Source organism: Aspergillus brunneoviolaceus (genome assembly GCF_003184695.1).
Source record: "Aspergillus brunneoviolaceus CBS 621.78 unplaced genomic scaffold BO95scaffold_44, whole genome shotgun sequence".
NCBI lineage: Eukaryota > Fungi > Ascomycota > Eurotiomycetes > Eurotiales > Aspergillaceae > Aspergillus > Aspergillus brunneoviolaceus.
The window spans coordinates 15,830-33,095 of NW_020290774.1; the positions used below are offsets into that span (position 1 = coordinate 15,830).

Genomic DNA, 17,266 nt, shown 5'->3' on the forward strand with positions numbered 1-17,266 from the left:
CCAAAGCCAATCCACCAGACCTAAGGCATGCTATCCATCCCCTTCAACCTCAGAAACATCTGCACATCACGCACGTCGCCATGCCCCAACACCCAACACAGAAACCGCTCCGTCCCGATCCCCCACCCCGTGGTATTCACCTCCATCTCCCGACGCATATCCAGATACCACTGGTAGTCTCCTGCCGCAACCCCGTGGTTGCCCAGCGCCCGCAGCGCCTGATTCACCGTGACATGCCGGTTCCCGCACCCGAGCACCTCGCCCATCCCCAGGAGGAAGTCCGCACACTGGGCCTTGGCCACCCCGCCCGGCGGGACAATGTCGGGGACATAAGCCTGGTAGAACGGCACGCTCGGGTGATCCATCTCCGTGAGCCAGCAGGCGCCCCCGAACCGGGCGATGAGTATCTGCTCGCCCTTGCGCGTGAGGGCCCGTCCGAACGCGGGATCGCCGGGCACGACGAAGCTCCACATCCCGTCGGTCAGCTCGGGCAGCGCCATCGCCTCCGCCAGGGTGATCCGCGGGAAGGAGTGGTTGTTGGTCCGAAAGAGGCGGAGGAGCTGCTGCAGGTGCGCTGTGGTGCCGGCGCAGCGCGCGATCTCGGCCCCGTGCGAGGCGAGCAGCGCCTGCGCCAGGTCGCCGACGAGCTCGCACTCCACATGGAAGAATTGGTTGAGGTGCGTCGCGTCCGGGTCCTCGCCGCGGCACGAGGTGCCGGCGTAGTAGACGCCGTGGGGTCGGTCCTGCAGCCGCAGCGCGTACTCGAGCAGGAACTGCTGCGAGTCGGCCAGGTATGTAGCTTGGTCGTCTAGCCAGATGGTGACGGGCTGGGAGTCCGAGCCCAGCCCCATGGGCGAGCTGACGCTGCCGGTCGTGACGGGTACGACGAGGTACTCGTATCCCATGGTGTGGGGGAAGAATTCGATCGAGGTGTGGAAGACGGCGCTCTGGAGGCGCAGGAGGGTTCGGTGCCAGGGGCTGCGGAGGGCCTGCACGGCGTAGCTGCTTGGGTGGCGCCAGAGCCTCGGGGCGGACAGCTTGGGTGGAGTCTTCTCATCGTCGGACTCGATGTCGATCTCAGTGGTCTTGATCTGGGCGTGAACCTTTGGCTTTCTCGAGGCATAGTAGAGACGCTCCAGAGCTTGGTGATGGGGCATGGGGAGGAGGTTGGATTGGATGCTGTGGATGCTGAAGGATTCCATCTTGTGGTCCTGTAGTGGAGGCTTCGCTGTCGTTGATGTGCTCTGCAGTCAGCTCTTATCGACAACCAGACTTGGGAGGGGGTGCTTATATACCAGAGTCTTATCTCCTCTTCAAGACTTCCCCTGCACTCCTCAAGAGGGTCAAGGTTGAAGGTGAGTATGCAAGGCCACCAGTACCAATGAATGAACCAAATCCTCTAGTTGACAATGGTGGTCGTGTTCGTTCTGTGAATTAATCGAGAGATGTGTGTATAGTTTGTACAGTTTGTACTATATGTTTGTTTGTTTCAATACTACAGCATCATCGAGCTTCTTGGCAGGCTCCCGCTGCATTCACTAATGCAGGGCCACCAACACCGACTGCAAACCTTTTGCCAATCTCAGTCTATGACTTTCCACAGCACGTCTCACATATACGGTATATAGACAAAGACAAACGATGGTTAGAATGTGGTAATTCTCCGTTAGTCCTTTCTCCCCCGAGGGTAACGAGGGTAACCATGTTTGGAGAGATCAGGCGCACTGACGAAACGTCGAATACCTCCCTCATCAATGACATCAATTAAATCAATGAAATCAATGAAGAGACAGAGCAAACTCTATGCAGACATCGTCGATTACCAAAATCTCAGATCATTGTTCTCATTGCAGGTCTGTTGAAGATGCCTCTCGGGCAAATCCATGTAACTTACCTAATTGCTGATAACCCTTTTCGCAGGGATGCTCATCTCTAACTTGGTACGTGATGTCTGTTCCTCTGTCCAATCTCTCCTCGAAACAAGCTCATGCAAGAAATCCCTAGTCAACAGCTATCGACTCGAGTCTCTCGGCGTCTTCCCATGTGTCCGTTGCATCCGCCTTCGACCGAACCAATCTCTCGTCGTGGCCGGTCAACGCCTTCCTTCTAATGTCCACCACCTTTCAACCACTGCATGCCCGGGTGTCGGACCACCTCAGCCGCAAAACACCATACCTCACGACATCAGCCCGTTTCCTCGGCGGCCTACTGGTATGCGGTAGCACAGGGCAGTGGGCTGGTCTGATCGCGGGACGCGCAGTCTCTGGGTTTAGTACTGCGGGCGTCATGACCATGGGTATTGCTGGATACCCTCCCCAATGAGCTGTGGCTGACCATTTTTGTACGGTCTAGGGTCGATTCTCTTGACCCATGTGGTCGGGGTAGAGAAGCGGGGGTATTATCAATCGATGAACTACGCTGTCTACGGGGTAGGTTCGGGGTGTGAGTGATATCAGCCCTCGCCTTCCATAGAACATCGTTTGACGGTAGTAAATGTTTTTAGCCTTGGTTCTGCACTTGGAGGCTTTCTGGTCGACAGATATGGCTGGAATATGGTATATAAGGTATGCATGCTTGGTCAAGCTCCAAGATCGACAACCACCGCTCATTGACGAAAAAGGCGCAGATACCATTCGCAGCCACTGCCCTTTTGCTCTTGGTCGTTTCCATACCGTCCCGCGCTCGCTTGACGGCCATGAATGGGATCAAAGATGATCAGAAAACCGCCTTTCTTCAGAACTACGACTGGTGGGGATCCATGCTCTTGGTCAGTATTGACTGCATAACCGTGTGTTTCTTTCATGGCTGCTTTGTCTCACAGCATTTGCTACGGAAGTTATCCACTTTGACCCTGCTCTTTGGTCTCTTGACCACAGGTGGTAGCACCATCCCGTGGATCCATCCGATCGAGATCGCATTAGGAATGTCATTCCTCGTCTCCACAGGACTATTAATCATAGTCGAACGAAGAGCTACAAGCCAATACTTCCGCTCCGGCTATTCACCTGCCATCCAACGAGAAACCTAATGGCCACCGGCTTCCTATTCTCCCTCATCAACTACCTGGTACAACCCCCCTTGGCCCCCCAACTGCCCAGCCCTCCTCGCCTTCTCCCATAATCTGACAGGGTACGAAGATAATGTACCACACAGCCCTATACTTCCAATCTGTCCTCCTCGAACCACCCCAAAAGGCCAGCCTACACCTCCTCATTCCCTCCCTCGCCTTCACCCTCACCAGCGCGACAACCTCATCGATATTCGCACGACTAAAGACGCCCGCGCATACCCTCCAGCAAGCCAGGCCCTCCTCGCCCTCGGAACCTTAGCCCTGTTTGTAGTTGTGGCATGCACCTCCGCTCACACCCGTCTGCCGGAATCCATCTATAACCTGGCCCTGCTCCTCCCAACTCTAGGCATGGGCATGATGGCCCCCAGCGCGGTATTGACGCTGCTAAGCTCCTCCACGAAAGACGACCACGCCGTGGCGAACGGATGCTTTATTATGATGCGCTCGCTGGGGGTGTTCATGGCTGTTGCTGCGGGGACGACGACCTTGCAGAATGTTTTTGAGGGGACGGTGGCAGCAGCGCAGCAGACAATCGAGGGGTCATCTCGAGAGGTGTGTACGCCATGCTCTATTCTTCGGGTCTACACCCAAATGTGACATTGGCCTGTTAACGCCCAAGTTTCGGTCCAGATGATCGAATCAGCCCGCCACACGATCGAGATGATACCTACGCTGCCGGAGCCGGAGCGCTCGATTGGTATGTGTTGAGCTACTTACGCGCTATCTTGTCTACCTAACTACCGATCGACCGATCGACCGATCTATTAACGTGTTGAAATCCACGGCATACGCTAATTCTCACTGGTGGTGGTCAACGCCTACGCCGCAGCCTTCGCAGCCCTATTCGGTATCTGCGTGATATCGGCCGGCTTGATCGTGCTCAGCCTGAAAGGGGTCCGTGTGCAGGCACTTGAGTTCGGAGAGTATGGCAAGCAGGCTGGGTCTGAGACCGCTGAAGAAGAGGGGAGCTTTGAGATGGAGAGAACCAGGCCATAGAGTGGGAGTTTCAAGTCGTTTCCTTGCTTGGAGGTGGGTTGTCTCATGCTGGGCACAGTACGGTCCACACTATCTACCTATCTGTCTATATATCCATCCATCCATTGGCGTTTGATGAATCTCATGCACCAACTGTAAGCCCGGTCTTCCGTGCCGTGCCAAACGAAAAAGATGGGAGGGGAAGAGGGTCTTGCTTGGATATATAGGCCTTGCAGTGAGAATCCATAAGTAGAATAAGTAAGTATGTATGTAATTTGTACAGTTCCAGTGCGGTGTGTCTCGGGCAAGGCAGAGCAGAGCAAACGTTCAGCCGAGGGTGACACGCCAGCTTTCTTCTTCTTAGCATCATATCATATCGATAAGGTCCGGCAATCAAACCCCTACAGCCGCTGGGAGGTGAAGTACTGTACATGTATGCATGCATCCATTACACATAGCTTCAACAGGATTAGATCTATTAGCGCGGGGTGGGGGGGCGAAGATCGAGTATATTTACAGGAGTATGCACACACACATAGATAAAAACCTCAACCACTACCCATACCGGACACACATCGCGTCGCGTCCCCGAACGGCCAGGATGAGAAATCCACCAACCACAGAAAATCATACACCGACGCTTAATGGAAAGGCCTGAAGCTATATACTCATACATAACCCCAAGCTGGGCTGCAATGGAAATGTGTCGACTCAACTCAACTGCCGGTCTGGGTTTGTTTGTTCCCCCTCAAGATGGAAAGAAAGAAAGAGGTCTACAGCACGTCTGCAGGCTGTCTAGAGGCATGATGGACTGGATGGTGCTTGGCTTTGCCGTTCTAATCGGCCTTTTTGCCCTTGTCGACAGGCAAGGGAGCCTCGCTGGGCGTTTCGGGTTCGGGTTCTTCAGCGCTGGTTGCAACATCAGCAGCCTCGGGCTCGTCGTTGGCGACGGCGACTTCCGCCTCGGGCTCGACGTTCGTCTCTGGTGCGGGCGACGGCACCGCCGAGACAGGCGCCGACGCGGCGGCCTTTGTTTCATCCAGCGGAGGGAAGATCTCCTGGAACAGGTCCGGCAGGAACCGGTCGAGGCGCTTCTTGGTCTCGGTCCAGATCTTTTCTCTGGTTGCGTCCTGGGACGGCGGCATAAGGTATCCGCCGTCGGCCATGACCAGTAGAATGTTCTTGAGACTCTCGGGGATGGCTTCTTGCTGTGGGGTTGTTAGTCTTGTTTCCGTGAATCCCAAAGGAAAGAACGTACCAAACTGTCGCCCTGGCCGCTGTTCATCATCCGATCCAGAATGTCTAAGATCCGCAGCCAGAGGTCGAGCATCCCGTCCCAGTTGGGAAGCTGGTCCAGATACCGCAGGAAAATCTTGCACACCAGCGTGGCCACCTGCACGCGCGTCTCGCCCATCCCCACGGGGTCCGAGTGGTAGACTTCGGGTTTCAGGAGGCGGAGGATCAGAGGGAAGAGCACCTGGTCGAAGATCGCGGTCCATTCCTTCTCGTCGGTGGCGCTGATCTGGAGGGAAAGGAGCGTTCGTTGCAATGTCGAAACGGCGTGGTGACGGATGTCTCGGCAGGGGTTGATGCACTGGGCCGTGAGAGACTGGAAAATCGGAGACCAGTAGGCTGACCAGGCTGTTTTGTGTCAATGAGTGTTTTCGACTGGCTGAGCTGGCGACATACCTTCGTTCTCTTCGAGGTGCGATTGCTTGATCAGCGCCGGGATGCGGTTTGTCAAATGGAAGACAAAGTTAATGGCCTTGACTCCCCTCGCAACCACCTCGTTCTCGGTACTAGATCTAGGATGCTTGACAGCCTTGCGTCGGCCGTGTGCATCCCTCTGTCGCTCTTCAATGTAGCCCACACTGCCAGCGCTGATGAAGTCGTTCGCCAGGCCAACAGCAGACTCGTAGTTATCAGCCGTGACAATCGGTGGGTTCGATTCCACAATGGTCTGCAGCAGGCTGAACACCAGCGGAGCCGCTTCCTGGTGCTGGTGCAGCCTCTGCAAGATGGACCAGAAGTCCGGCGAGGCGGAGACCTCATTCCGCAGAGCCTCCGCATCAGACATGCATCGTGAAAGGCTCTTGACTACAGGAATGGCAATGCTTTCAAGAATGTCCTGGTCAAAGCCAGAAATCCCATGGAGAATCACCGGCACACGCATATAAGGCTGGTCCTATCGTCCGTCAGACTTGTATGATGAATGTTAGCAAAGGGGGGCATACATAGCTCAAGCGCAGCAAGTTCATGAGGTAGTAAATGATCCGTGACAGCGCCAAAGAGTGGATGTTCCGGGCATCTCGGACAAAAGCTTGCAGACAGGTCAAAAGTCTTTCGCCAAGGCTTTCCAAAGTCTTGGAATCCCGGAGAGTGAGGACAGTGGCCAATTCCAAGAGGTAGAGCATGCCCGGATCGTACTTCGGCTTACTGGCATTGACTCTGCCGTTAGCCCCCCTGGGTCCAGCTGCCGGACGCTCCGACTTAACAACGATAACGGCCGGGGCGCTTTCTTCAGGGAGTTGGTCCAAAAGGGCTTCCACCAGTATCGTCACCGTCTCCAAGGGAAGGGTCCTGAAACGTTAGTACACAACAACCACAAACGGATGCATTCGACTCACCTGATGTTGGCCAGAATTTCATCGATGGAGCAAGCTGAGATGCAGTCAACCGTACACAATGTGTTATCCAGCTCCTCATCCGACGGCTCGGGAGGCTCATCCGCTGCGTAGCTGGATAGATATGAGGTGAATGCAGACAGCAAGCCCGTCTCAGCGCCTCGTCCGTCGCGCTCCACGACTTGCGAGGGGTTCTGCAGCGGAATCGGAGACAGCTCGAGCTCTGCGTTGAGACTAGAACTGAAGGGGGAAATAAGAGCGTTGATGAAAAGATTGTTGAGAATGCGGATTACATGGGTCCAGCCCTCTTGAACCGTAGCCTCATTGCCCGCGAGAACTCGGAAGAGGACCACCGCGGCCAACTGAGCTCGGAAGTCGCGTCCAAATTTGACGGCCAATTCGCTGACCATCACACTCTTTTCTCCAGCCTGCACCTCTGTGTTGAGGGCGGTGCTGGGAGGTTTCTCCGTGGCTAGAGTGCTGATCGAAGCCAAACAGAAGACAATGCGGTCAAAGGCAGCCGTCAGACCATAGCGAGCAGCGATCTGCGCACACTGGTCGAAGCCCGTCACCACGCGAGAATAGACGGCATCGTCCGAGGCGGACATGAAGACATACGACAGCGTCGCAATCACGGGTCTCCAAGTAGCTTCGAACATCTCCGCATCATAAATGTTTGTCTCACCCACCACAAGCTCGCCTGCTGAAGAAGACTTCAGCAGTAGCTCCCGCCATGCATAATCGAATGCATGCTGGTTATCATGCTCTTCAGGCAGGATAATCTCATTCTGCTTGATAGAGTCATAGACGCCTTGCAGGAACTCTGGCGCAAAGTCCTGGCCTGCGTTGACACCCCGCAGGTTTCGAGAGAAATCCGTACAGGACATGCGATTCTGCGATCTGATATTCGAGTTGTATAAATCGGTGTTCAGCATAATGATACCATAAGTGAGCACGAAGAGGGCATCCTTATCCGCAATCTCGGTAGGCTTAGCCTTTTGCATGTACTTGTCTGTAAAGGTGGTAACGATACGCTCGATCAGCGGCGATTCACCGGGCAGGCGGAACGCACCCAGGAGATCGCGAAGGGCGTCGACCACACTCTGGCCGGAGAAATCGAAGAGATCGACAAAGGCATCGAGCAGCTTTTCGTTCGAACGTTTGGAGATGAATTCGCCTAGAACCTTCTTTGACAATCGAGTGGTCCCTTTCAAGAAACGAGCGATGAGGACCGGATCGTCGGGATTTTCGATAATCCCCTGAGAGGCCAGATAGGCGATTCCCGCCTTGGGGTCCTCGTTGAATTTCTGAGCTCCTTTGATAATGATCTTCTTAGTCCGACGCTGGTGGTGAAGTTCATCCTTGGATGGAAAGCCCTCTGACGGAAACTCTTCGTCTAAGCGATCGTAGATAAATTGGACATAGCCCAGGAGAGCATCCAAGCACAGAGGTGGCACATTGGTCGTGCTCCAGGTGGCTGAATCGGGAAAAGCACTCCGCGAAAGCAACCCAATCATGTCCTCGCAGAGGTCCGCGCGGTCGATATCGCAGTCGTAGTTGATAAACAACTCCACCATGAAACTTGGGATCCGTGCCAGCACGCCGATACTCTCCACCATCGCCTCCCGAGTTTCCGGCTTCCGAGAGCCTCCTTCGAGACCGAGCTTCTGGCGGTCTTTCACAGGGACCGGAGTCGAGCGGCCACTGTTCGACTGTGAAGGAGAGGGCTTCACCAACTTGGGCCTTTGGGGTACCCCATCGTACAGAGCCGGGTTTATTCCTGGCTCCTTGGGTATTTCTACCTTGGGATGGAGGCAGGCGACCAGGTACGACAGATAAAGCTCCTGCTGAAGCTTCAGCACCGAGCGACAAGTGAGTAGCAAAGTGCCTGCCACCCTGAGCGATCCCGTCAGAATGGCAATGTTCTCGGACCGGACCAGCTGGAAGAGATAGCGACACAAATCATCTTGTGCCAAGTTGGCTAAACTCGGATGCTTCGCGACGGAGGGACCAGCAACCTCCAGGGCCACGTCAATGATTCGGAGGGCCATCACCTTCATTGGCTCGGTATGCTGGCGGTTGTGCGGGTCCAACAGATCGATCAAAACTCGGAACAATTCGCGGATGGAGGGCAGTGAATATGGTTTGATATCTTCGCCATCATCATCTTGAGGGTTGGGAGGGGCGGTCACGGCGGCTCCGCTCAGCGACTGATCGGGAGTACTGTCTCGACTGCTGCGTTCCCGTTCGGCAACGGCCGTGTCCGAACCTATGGCGGACGGGTGCTGAGAAGTCACTGTGTCTCCATCGACGGAAGGATCCATTTTGAGATTGACCTGCTCCGGAGTTTTGGGTGCCCGGGTCTCCAAGTCTGTTTCCAGGGTTTGCGAGACGTCCAGGTGTGTCAGCCGGGAGAAGATGACCTGGCACATGTTGACCATTGCCATTTCAGCCGATCTCCGCAGGACCTCCGATAGACGGACCTGACAGCACATACTTAGGCCGGTCTCCATCATCTCACAGACACTCTCATCTCCCAGCAAGTCCCCTTCCGGTCGCGACAGCATGCCTTCCATCAGTTTGAGGATGCGCAGCAAGACAATCTCATCGGCGGCGGAGTCGCTGGCCTCGAAGCGGCAGTGGGTAATGGCGGCGGAGAGGAGTTGCATGGCCATGGGCAGCCTGGGTGAGTCGCGACTGATGATTTCGTAGGCGAAGAATTTGGTGAGGGCCACCAGGGCCAGGGAGGTGATTGCGGCCGAGGTGGACGAGGAACGGACGACCTGGAGGAACGGATGCAGCAAGGCGGGGGCATCGAAGGTTCGGATATCTTTGCAGCCCTTGAGATTGCTCCGTAATCTGGCGAAGGCGGAGATTAGAGGGTTATCTTGCATGCTCTTGCCTTTCTTCCCTCTCAGGCCCCATCGGTTGGCTAAGGCATGATCATCGTCGGCGGAGGATAGGCGGGAGGATGGACGAGTGGGCGTATTGCCATTCCGCGGGCTCGGAGGGGTCGAGGTATCACGGTCGTAGACTCGTGAGACAGCGCCCCCTCCCAGAATGGCCGAAACGGAAGAATGAGCCCAGCGGGTGTGCTTCCGCATGGCAGAGGTAACGGTGATACATTCTGTGATCACCAGCGCGACCGGGTCGACCGCGATGGGAAGGGTTGAGGACGACATAACGAGTGAGGGGGGAGTAGGGGGAAGAGGGGAGAGAAGATGTCGAGGTCGAGTGAAAGAGAGCGGAAGAAGATTGCTCAACGAAGGAGCAATGTCAAACCATGGCCCTACTAGAGGGGAAGAAGTTCAGCAAGAGAAGAGCAACAGAGAGCAAGAGAGAGAGAGAGAGAGAGAGAGAGAGAGAGATGGAGATAGAGAGCAAGGGCATGTATGCGGGCGGGAACTCAACAGCTGGTCAGTATTCTGCTGCTCCGAGGCGGAGAGATCGCGGCAGTCCCAATTGGGATTAGCGCCATGGGCTACCCCGGGGAAGACATCGGAGGTACTGCACCGTACAAATTTACATCGAGAGTGACTTACTCAGTGACTTATCAGATTGTGCATTGAAGTTCCATTATCGCAACTAACTATCCTACTGACACGCAGTACGGATACAGACCACTCATCGTTCAACTCATTACCCCCAGTCATATATCCACCTCAACAAGTCCTGTCATCAACCTCCTCCTCCTCCTCCTCATCCTCCTCCTCCCCCACCATGCAGGCATCACTGGAGTAACGTGCTAATCCCGAAGAAATAAGCAAGGATGGCAGCTTGTGTCTCGAAATAGTTCTACATTTTCCTTACATGGGGGCCGAAACGCGTGTTGCAGGCGAAAGCCGATGACGGAATGGATTGAATCAAGTCAGAACTCAGCTCGGGATGACGAAGTTATTCCCAGCCTCCCAGCCTCCTCAAAAATCGGGTGGAAATAAGATTGTCTGGACGCCAAGGGCGCATCCATGGTTGAAGGAAGAAGCAACCAGGCTGAAGGCGGTCGGCCGCTTTTTTTTTTTTTTTTTTTTTTTGCGGCTCCACCATCGATTACCCTTTCTAACGTCGACTCCGTCTCTTCACGAGCTCACCAGTCACCATCTCGTTACTGTCAGAAACCCGTCGGGCAAAGCTGCCATTTCAGCCCGGCGTAGGGCAGTCAGGGCAGTCAGGGCAGTCACCAGTTGAACCCGTTGAACCCCTGCAGTCGGAAAATGATGTCAAGCCCGTAACTTATCCACTTCTTCTAGACCGTTGTGTGTTGACACTTGTGTTGGTTCTACACGTGTCGCGTCCGTGTCCATGGATACACTTCTGTCAGGGACACTGCAACAAGCAGTAGTTAGTCAATAACTATTCAATCACTTCTAGATACTTAGTGTTTGCTATAAGTGACTATTTCGAGTACAATCAGCGCTCGACAATCTACACTAAATTTAATACAATAATCTCCATAACTACTATCTGCCGCTTGTAATCCGACCCAATCAGCACTAGTCCATCGGCCAGATCCATGCGGAGCTGAGCTGAAGGCCAGCCACTCGGCCTTGTTAGAGACACTCAAGACACTCCAGACACTCACTCACTCAATCACATCCATCCATCAATCATCAATCATCAATCAATCAGTCTTCTTCTTCTTCTTCCTCCACCACCCCTGCACTGTCCTTGTCTTGTCTTGTCGGGTCTGGCCTTGTCTTGCCCCTCTTCTTCTTCTTCTTCCTCCTCCTCCTCCTCCTCCTCCTCTCCACTATCACTCGTACTGCCACTTCCTTTCACACTGCCCACTTCTCCGGCTTCTTGCTTTGCGCCCGCCGAGAAACGCGTCCCCTCTCCACCTCCACCTCGAACTGCTGGCTGCAGTTCAGGTTGTCACCCAACCTTCCCGGCTTCGTCCTGCGTCTTGCGTCCTGCGTTCTCCTCTTCTCCGATTACTTTCGCACTCTCTTCCCTTCCTCTTCCTCTTCCTCCTCCTCTTCCTCTCTTTCTCTCACCCTACCTTGTTCCTTCTCTTCATCTCTTCTCCTCATCTCCTGCCCATGGAGGGGTGTCCTTCTCTCGTCCTTCGCATTTTATAACGCCTGTCCTTCGTTTCTTTTCCTTTGCGCCACACCCAATAGTATTATGTCTTTGGTCAATCTTTCGCTTGTCATCGACCCTCTTTAATTGTTCCCCTCTCCGACTACCCTGGACTTGTCGTCCAGCACCAACTGCCGTGACTAACCGTCTCAACATTTTCTCTTGTCATCATCATCTATAATCATTTGCAGACTTATACTTTTGTGTCTAATCTAATTTTGTCGTGCTTGTGTGATTTCGCTCCTTCCTCCGCCCGCGGTTGTATGCGATTTCAGCTCCTGCCATCTCCGCCAACATGGCGACTGTCACCAACGCCCCCGCGGACCTGCCGCTCGAGCAGTTGTCGCTCTACCACGCCTCCGACCCCTACATTGCCTCCGTCTTCGTCTTTTACGGCCCCGTCGCGACCGCAAATGCCACCGTCAGCAGCTCGCGCATCCAGGCGCATATCGTGACCCCCGCCGGCTTCCACAGCTATCCCCGCATCACCATTTCTCCCGCCGCCCCGCTGTACGCCGCCGTCAACCACCTGCCCCGCGAGAAGCAAGGCGACGAGGTCAGTCGCGGCCTGGCCGTCAGCATGCTGAAGTACTTCGCAGAGCTGTCCGACCCAGCCAAAGAATGCCTCCAGGCCATGGCTCGCGCAGGGAAACCAGGTGTCAAGGTTCCCAAACTCTTCGACGAGATGCATGCGGCCGATTTGGCGAATCGAATGACAAAAGTTGAACATGCCTCCGAGTTGGTGCGCGACATCCGAGGCGCCTTTCAGGAGCGCAAGGTGCCCTGGGTCGATATCGATGTCGTTTTGCCCGCCGGGACGATCAAAGCTCCCGAGCCCGATAATGATGATAATGTTTATGATGGTAATGCAGACTTCTATGACGGCCCCGACCTCCGATACGGCCCATATACCGCCCTTATTCAGACCCTGGGCGCCCCCATGTTCCTTCCCACCTCCCGACTCAAGCGCGCACCTTCCCAGCCAACCAACGTGAGCAAATCGAAGATATTCTCCGCCAGTCAAAAACAGGCTCTGCGATTGACCATGTGCGAGCTGGTGGATACAGAGGAGCGCTACGTCAACAAGCTTTACACCCTCGTCTGCCAGGTGGCGGAGGAATACCGAATGAAAGCACAATTGCGCCTGTCATCGAGTACGAGTCCGGACGAGGCTGATTTGGCGACTCTGTTCCCCCCGTGCTTGAATGAAATCCTTCAGGTGAACATGGGTTTTTTGAGTGTGATTCGTCAAGTCTTGGAAGAGACAGAGAAGGACGCCATTGCAGATATGACTGAAGATACGGAGCTTTCATCGTCCATGTCGCAGCGGACATCGTCCAAGGAGGACAAAGACACTATCGGTGCTGTGGCATTTGCGGACGCACTCCTGGACTGGTTCCCACAATTCTCCGAGCCGTATGCGGACTACATGCGGGCCCATACCGGCTTCACTCAGACGTTGAACTCGTTCATGAAAGATAAAAATTCCAGTTTCTCCAAGCGCGTATACGAGACCGGGGAACAGAAACTCCGCTCACTCCTCATGGAGCCTGTCCAGCGTTTACCCCGATATAGTCTCCTCATCGACACCATGACCAGTAGTCTGCCGTTGGTACACCCGGCCGTGCGCCCACTGCTGAAGGCGCGTGATGTCATCAAAGACATCTGCTCCCTCGACGATGCCTCGACCGCCAACCATGATCAGAGTTTCCGGCGGCTGAAGGAGCTGGTCGACGGCTGGCCATCCACCATACTGCCAGCCGGCCGTCTCATCACAGCGGTGGATTTCAACGAGCTGTCGCCTCCGTACCATCTCGATCTTGCAGAGGAGCCCAGCCCGGGGATCATGCTGATTTATAAGAACTGCCTGGTGTTGTTGTCTAAAGCGATGGGAGGTCGAACAACCGCGCGTGGTCTCCTGGCGGACCTGGACAACGCCGCATCAGCCACTCCGGCAGCCACCAATATTCCATTGGTACCCGAGCTGCGGGTGGTCCAAGTGTATGATCTGCACAATGTTCGATGCATGCAGTCTAACTGTGGACGTATTCTGTTCCTGGCGCCCATGTCGGTGAAGTCGCGACCCAATCAAAACACCACCGTCGACTTGCTTGCGCTGGAGCCCGTGTCCATGTATGAAGGACGCGCCAGTCGCATCATCGAGGAGATTGTGAAGGCCAAGATCGAAGGTCGATTCTCAGAAAGTGAGCGGGAGAATGGAAAGTGGACATTGCGCAGTCCATCCGGGACGGTGGCCAATCTTGGTGTTTTGGCATGTGTGTTCGAGGAGGAGGAGACGGCCGCCAAAAGACCCAGTGCATCGAAAATCCGGATGGTTTTCAATACTCCCCGCGCAGTCTGCAGCCAAACATTATCAAATTCCGATCTTGAGGTTATTGTGTCGGTCTCCGTGTCGAGCGAGGACCAGTTTCGCGTGGACATTGACTCCGTCGTGGGCCATGCATCCTCCGATCTTGTGACCGCGGACAGCTTCGTTGCAGTACTGTCTAAGCGCCGTAAGTATAATCAATACCTGCACGTGAGATTGTTTGCTGACCGCAGTTAGTGTCCAATGTGCTACTCCCGCTGCATGGCCCGCAGAACCGCACGATGACTGAATCGATAGTGCATTCCAACTTCGAAATTCTGCGGTATCTCGCCGGTCATCTCATGGCCAATTTCAAGGTCCCGCGGGGATTCCGACCGCCATCAGCCTCGAAGCTACTGTCGAGTCTGCTGGGAAGCCACCAACCCAAGGAACACAGCGCGGGCAGCATAAAAATGCCCAGCTCAGCAGCGCTGCTGGGGGAATTCCCTCGCATGCCGCCGCCTCGAGGGAATATTCCGCGTTCCAATACGCTGCCTTCGGCGTTTCCAGGGAAGGAAGAGAGTCCGGTCAAGATTTCGGTGGTTGGCGCGCCGCCTTCGAGGGGGCAGGAAAGCCCGTTCAGCGCCCTGGAGCAGACCTTTGCCGCGTTCGCTCTCGCCCTGCAATCGCGGAGTGGAAACATTGTTGGACGCTCTCTACGTGGCCGAGACAACGTGGACCGCTCGTCCGTCAATGAGCTGTACAATATCCTCCTGGAAGACCCCGGCAAGATCCAAGCTGCGGCCGAGGTGTCGGTCGATACATTGTTCGTGGCTTTTGAGACGTTCATGGCCAATGCATGGCGCGAACACATGGGGCCCGTAATTGATTCGTCTTCATTGAACTCGTTGCAGAGCCAATTTGACAGCATGTTCCCGCGAGATTTCGAGGAGAGCTTCCGCAGATTTCTTGCCGACATGAGCCCCCAAAATCGCCGTGCGCTCGCTTCTATGATTCGGTTGCTTGCAGAGCTTCTTGATGCCTCGGGGAATGACGGCGACCGTGGTGCGTTAACGGCAGCCTTTGCAGAGGTCCTGACGGTCGAAGGAGATCCGATGCAGTACATCTCCCTGTTGGATCGTCTTGTCGATGACTTTGATAATTTGTTTGACGAATATATCCCCGGAGGCGCCGACTTGGAAGGCACGCTCAATTGTGACCAAACCAAATCGGTGTCCCAGACGGCAGGCTCGATGAACTCCAATGCGTCGTCGTTTCGGAAGCGTTTCGGATTCAGCCTGCACCGCGATAACTCCAAGTCGGAAACAGAGAGTAAAGTGTCGTCCATTTTGCGAACGCTGAGCAAAAGTAAAGGATCGGGCGATTCTGAGCCCGGGACGCCGCGCGGGTCACTGCTGCTCCGGTCCAAGTCCATCGATGTCGACACGGGGCTGGTTTCGTTACTGCGGCCAGGCTCCCGCGATCGCCCGGGTGCATCCACATCACAGGAGCATCTTCGTCGTCCTGGAAGCTCTCAGGATGAGGCTTCCTCGTTATCCTCAATTCGAGGTATTTCAACTAATGGGGTGGTAAGGATCAGGAGGAGACGGCGGAGTTCTCTGTCCGACATCAGACCAGGCACGGCGTCATCTGACGTGTCGATCTTATCTACCAGCCAAGGACAGAGACCCATGACTCCGTCATCGTCGCTTCCCACCCAGCCGCGAGCGGAGGCGATGACGCCAGCGGGCCAGACACGGCCGCAAACAAGTCACGGCTCGGGCTCGGTCCGCAGCACGTCCCCTGCAAAGAGTGCCTCGCCCACGCGGCTGGCGTCTCCAACCCGCCGATCCCCGACCCGCCCCGTCACACCCAGTCGCAAGGAGAATATTGACCCCAAATTACCGCAAACCGACCGGGCCCCGAGAAAGAAGGCCGACGCAACGGGCTCTCCTCCCCCGGATATCAAGAGACGATCGCGGGCAACCAGCATCCCTTCCTCTAGAGTGCCTGGCTTGAAGGAGCGACCGATGCAGATCAATGGCTCCGACGCGAGACGCTTACAACCGACCCTAGGCTCACAGAAGACGCCGAAACTACGTCTGCAGAGCCCACAGAAGGTGAGCTTTTTCTTATGTTGTGTGTGGTACTCTTCTAACAGCTGCAGCTCCGGGATCGCCTCAACAGCGAGAAGAAGGCCCAAAATATCGCTTCCTTGGGACTGAAGGATGAGCTCGAGCTTATCGGCGCGGAACTCAATGCATTGAGACTGAACCCGACGCCGTACAAGGGCGATGGCAAGCTGCACTCCCTTGACGAGCCTTTTGCCCCTTCGACCGCCAACGCCGCGCTGGCCTCCCGGGTCCGTAGCCTCGAGACGAGATTCGAGACGTTCTCGGAGGAGATGAATGGCCGGACTGCCTCGATCGAAAGAGACTTGGAGTCATCGTTGGTGGTGAGTGAGCGACGGGCCAAGAAGCTGGACGAGCTCTACCGGGAGGCCAGCGCCGAGAACGAGGCTCTGTATGATCGGTTCAACACGGAGCTGGAGAAGATCGCCAAAGACATGCGGACGGGGAACGGGGAAGAGTCGCTGAAGTCGCAGCTGTCGTCGGCGCTGGAGGAGATTGGCCGCTTGAAGAAGGAGAATTTCCGACTAAAGCGTGAGGTGGGAGGGTTGCGTGCGCAGCAGGCGGCCGTTGCCTTGCTGAAGGCGAGTGAGTAGATATTTTCTGTCTTGTGTCACCATCAGGCCAATCGCCTGATTTTCTTGTTCATCGAACTGGTGCATCGACCTGAGTCTTTCCTTGAACAACTTTTCTTGTGTGTGTCTATGTGTCTATAGGGCATTGTTTTGTTGGATGGGGCATAGCATCCGTGTCTTTGATTTTTTTTGAGTCTGGGGGCAATGGCGGGGTTTGATTTTCTGGGGGCTGGGTTCTTGGGGCTTTTCAACCATCGCATGGTTACGGAGTGTATAGCCCTATGGGTGTCGAACTTTCTTGATACTTCTGGTGTGTTAATCAGAATCCAAAGGTCTTTTTCTATGGGGGGTTGTTATTGTAGATGTAGGTTGTTTGCTGCTGGCAGGTTCTGGCATGCGTATCATCAACTGAGCATGATATCTTAATATTTCCGGGACATTTCGTAGAAGTTCCTAAGGTACTAGCTTGGATTATGTGGAGTTTGTAAATGATATACAGAGGTTATACA

The 17,266-nt window shown here is 55.0% G+C and overlaps 5 protein-coding genes across 5 annotated transcripts; 3 read left to right on the top strand and 2 right to left on the bottom strand.

Moving 5' to 3' along the window:
- Positions 1–20: 20 nt before the first annotated feature.
- On the bottom strand, positions 21–1,202 carry BO95DRAFT_499362 (asparaginase like 1; the record flags this gene model as incomplete). The annotated part of the gene is made up of 2 exons (XM_025590956.1): positions 21–1,037; positions 1,104–1,202. 2 exons carry the CDS (start codon positions 1,200–1,202, stop codon positions 21–23), a joined length of 1,116 nt encoding a protein of 371 aa, XP_025440938.1.
- A 552-nt stretch (positions 1,203–1,754) lies between these two features.
- On the top strand, positions 1,755–4,066 carry BO95DRAFT_433012 (uncharacterized protein; the record flags this gene model as incomplete). Its single annotated transcript, XM_025585079.1, is given in 10 exon segments — positions 1,755–1,853; positions 1,921–1,940; positions 1,985–2,211; positions 2,353–2,442; positions 2,504–2,564; positions 2,584–2,767; positions 2,822–2,925; positions 3,154–3,622; positions 3,701–3,767; positions 3,900–4,066. The coding sequence occupies 10 exon segments, from the start codon at positions 1,755–1,757 to the stop codon at positions 4,064–4,066; spliced, it is 1,488 nt and encodes a 495-aa protein (XP_025440939.1).
- Positions 4,067–4,507: 441 nt separating this feature from the next.
- Positions 4,508–10,002, bottom strand: BO95DRAFT_515461 (Sec7 domain protein). Its single transcript, XM_025591755.1, has 5 exons — positions 6,673–10,002; positions 6,280–6,625; positions 5,735–6,230; positions 5,304–5,686; positions 4,508–5,253 (listed from the first exon to the last, which is right to left on the bottom strand). The coding sequence occupies exons 1-5, from the start codon at positions 9,849–9,851 to the stop codon at positions 4,882–4,884; spliced, it is 4,776 nt and encodes a 1,591-aa protein (XP_025440940.1). The 5' UTR covers positions 9,852–10,002; the 3' UTR covers positions 4,508–4,881.
- A 1,934-nt stretch (positions 10,003–11,936) lies between these two features.
- On the top strand, positions 11,937–16,870 carry BO95DRAFT_171920 (putative Rho guanyl nucleotide exchange factor). Its single transcript, XM_025580819.1, has 3 exons — positions 11,937–14,261; positions 14,312–16,173; positions 16,221–16,870. The coding sequence occupies exons 1-3, from the start codon at positions 12,041–12,043 to the stop codon at positions 16,776–16,778; spliced, it is 4,641 nt and encodes a 1,546-aa protein (XP_025440941.1). The 5' UTR covers positions 11,937–12,040; the 3' UTR covers positions 16,779–16,870.
- BO95DRAFT_171916 (uncharacterized protein) lies at positions 16,871–17,254 on the top strand. The gene has a single exon (XM_025580818.1). It carries the CDS (start codon positions 16,962–16,964, stop codon positions 17,181–17,183), a length of 222 nt encoding a protein of 73 aa, XP_025440942.1. The 5' UTR covers positions 16,871–16,961; the 3' UTR covers positions 17,184–17,254.
- Positions 17,255–17,266: the final 12 nt, after the last annotated feature.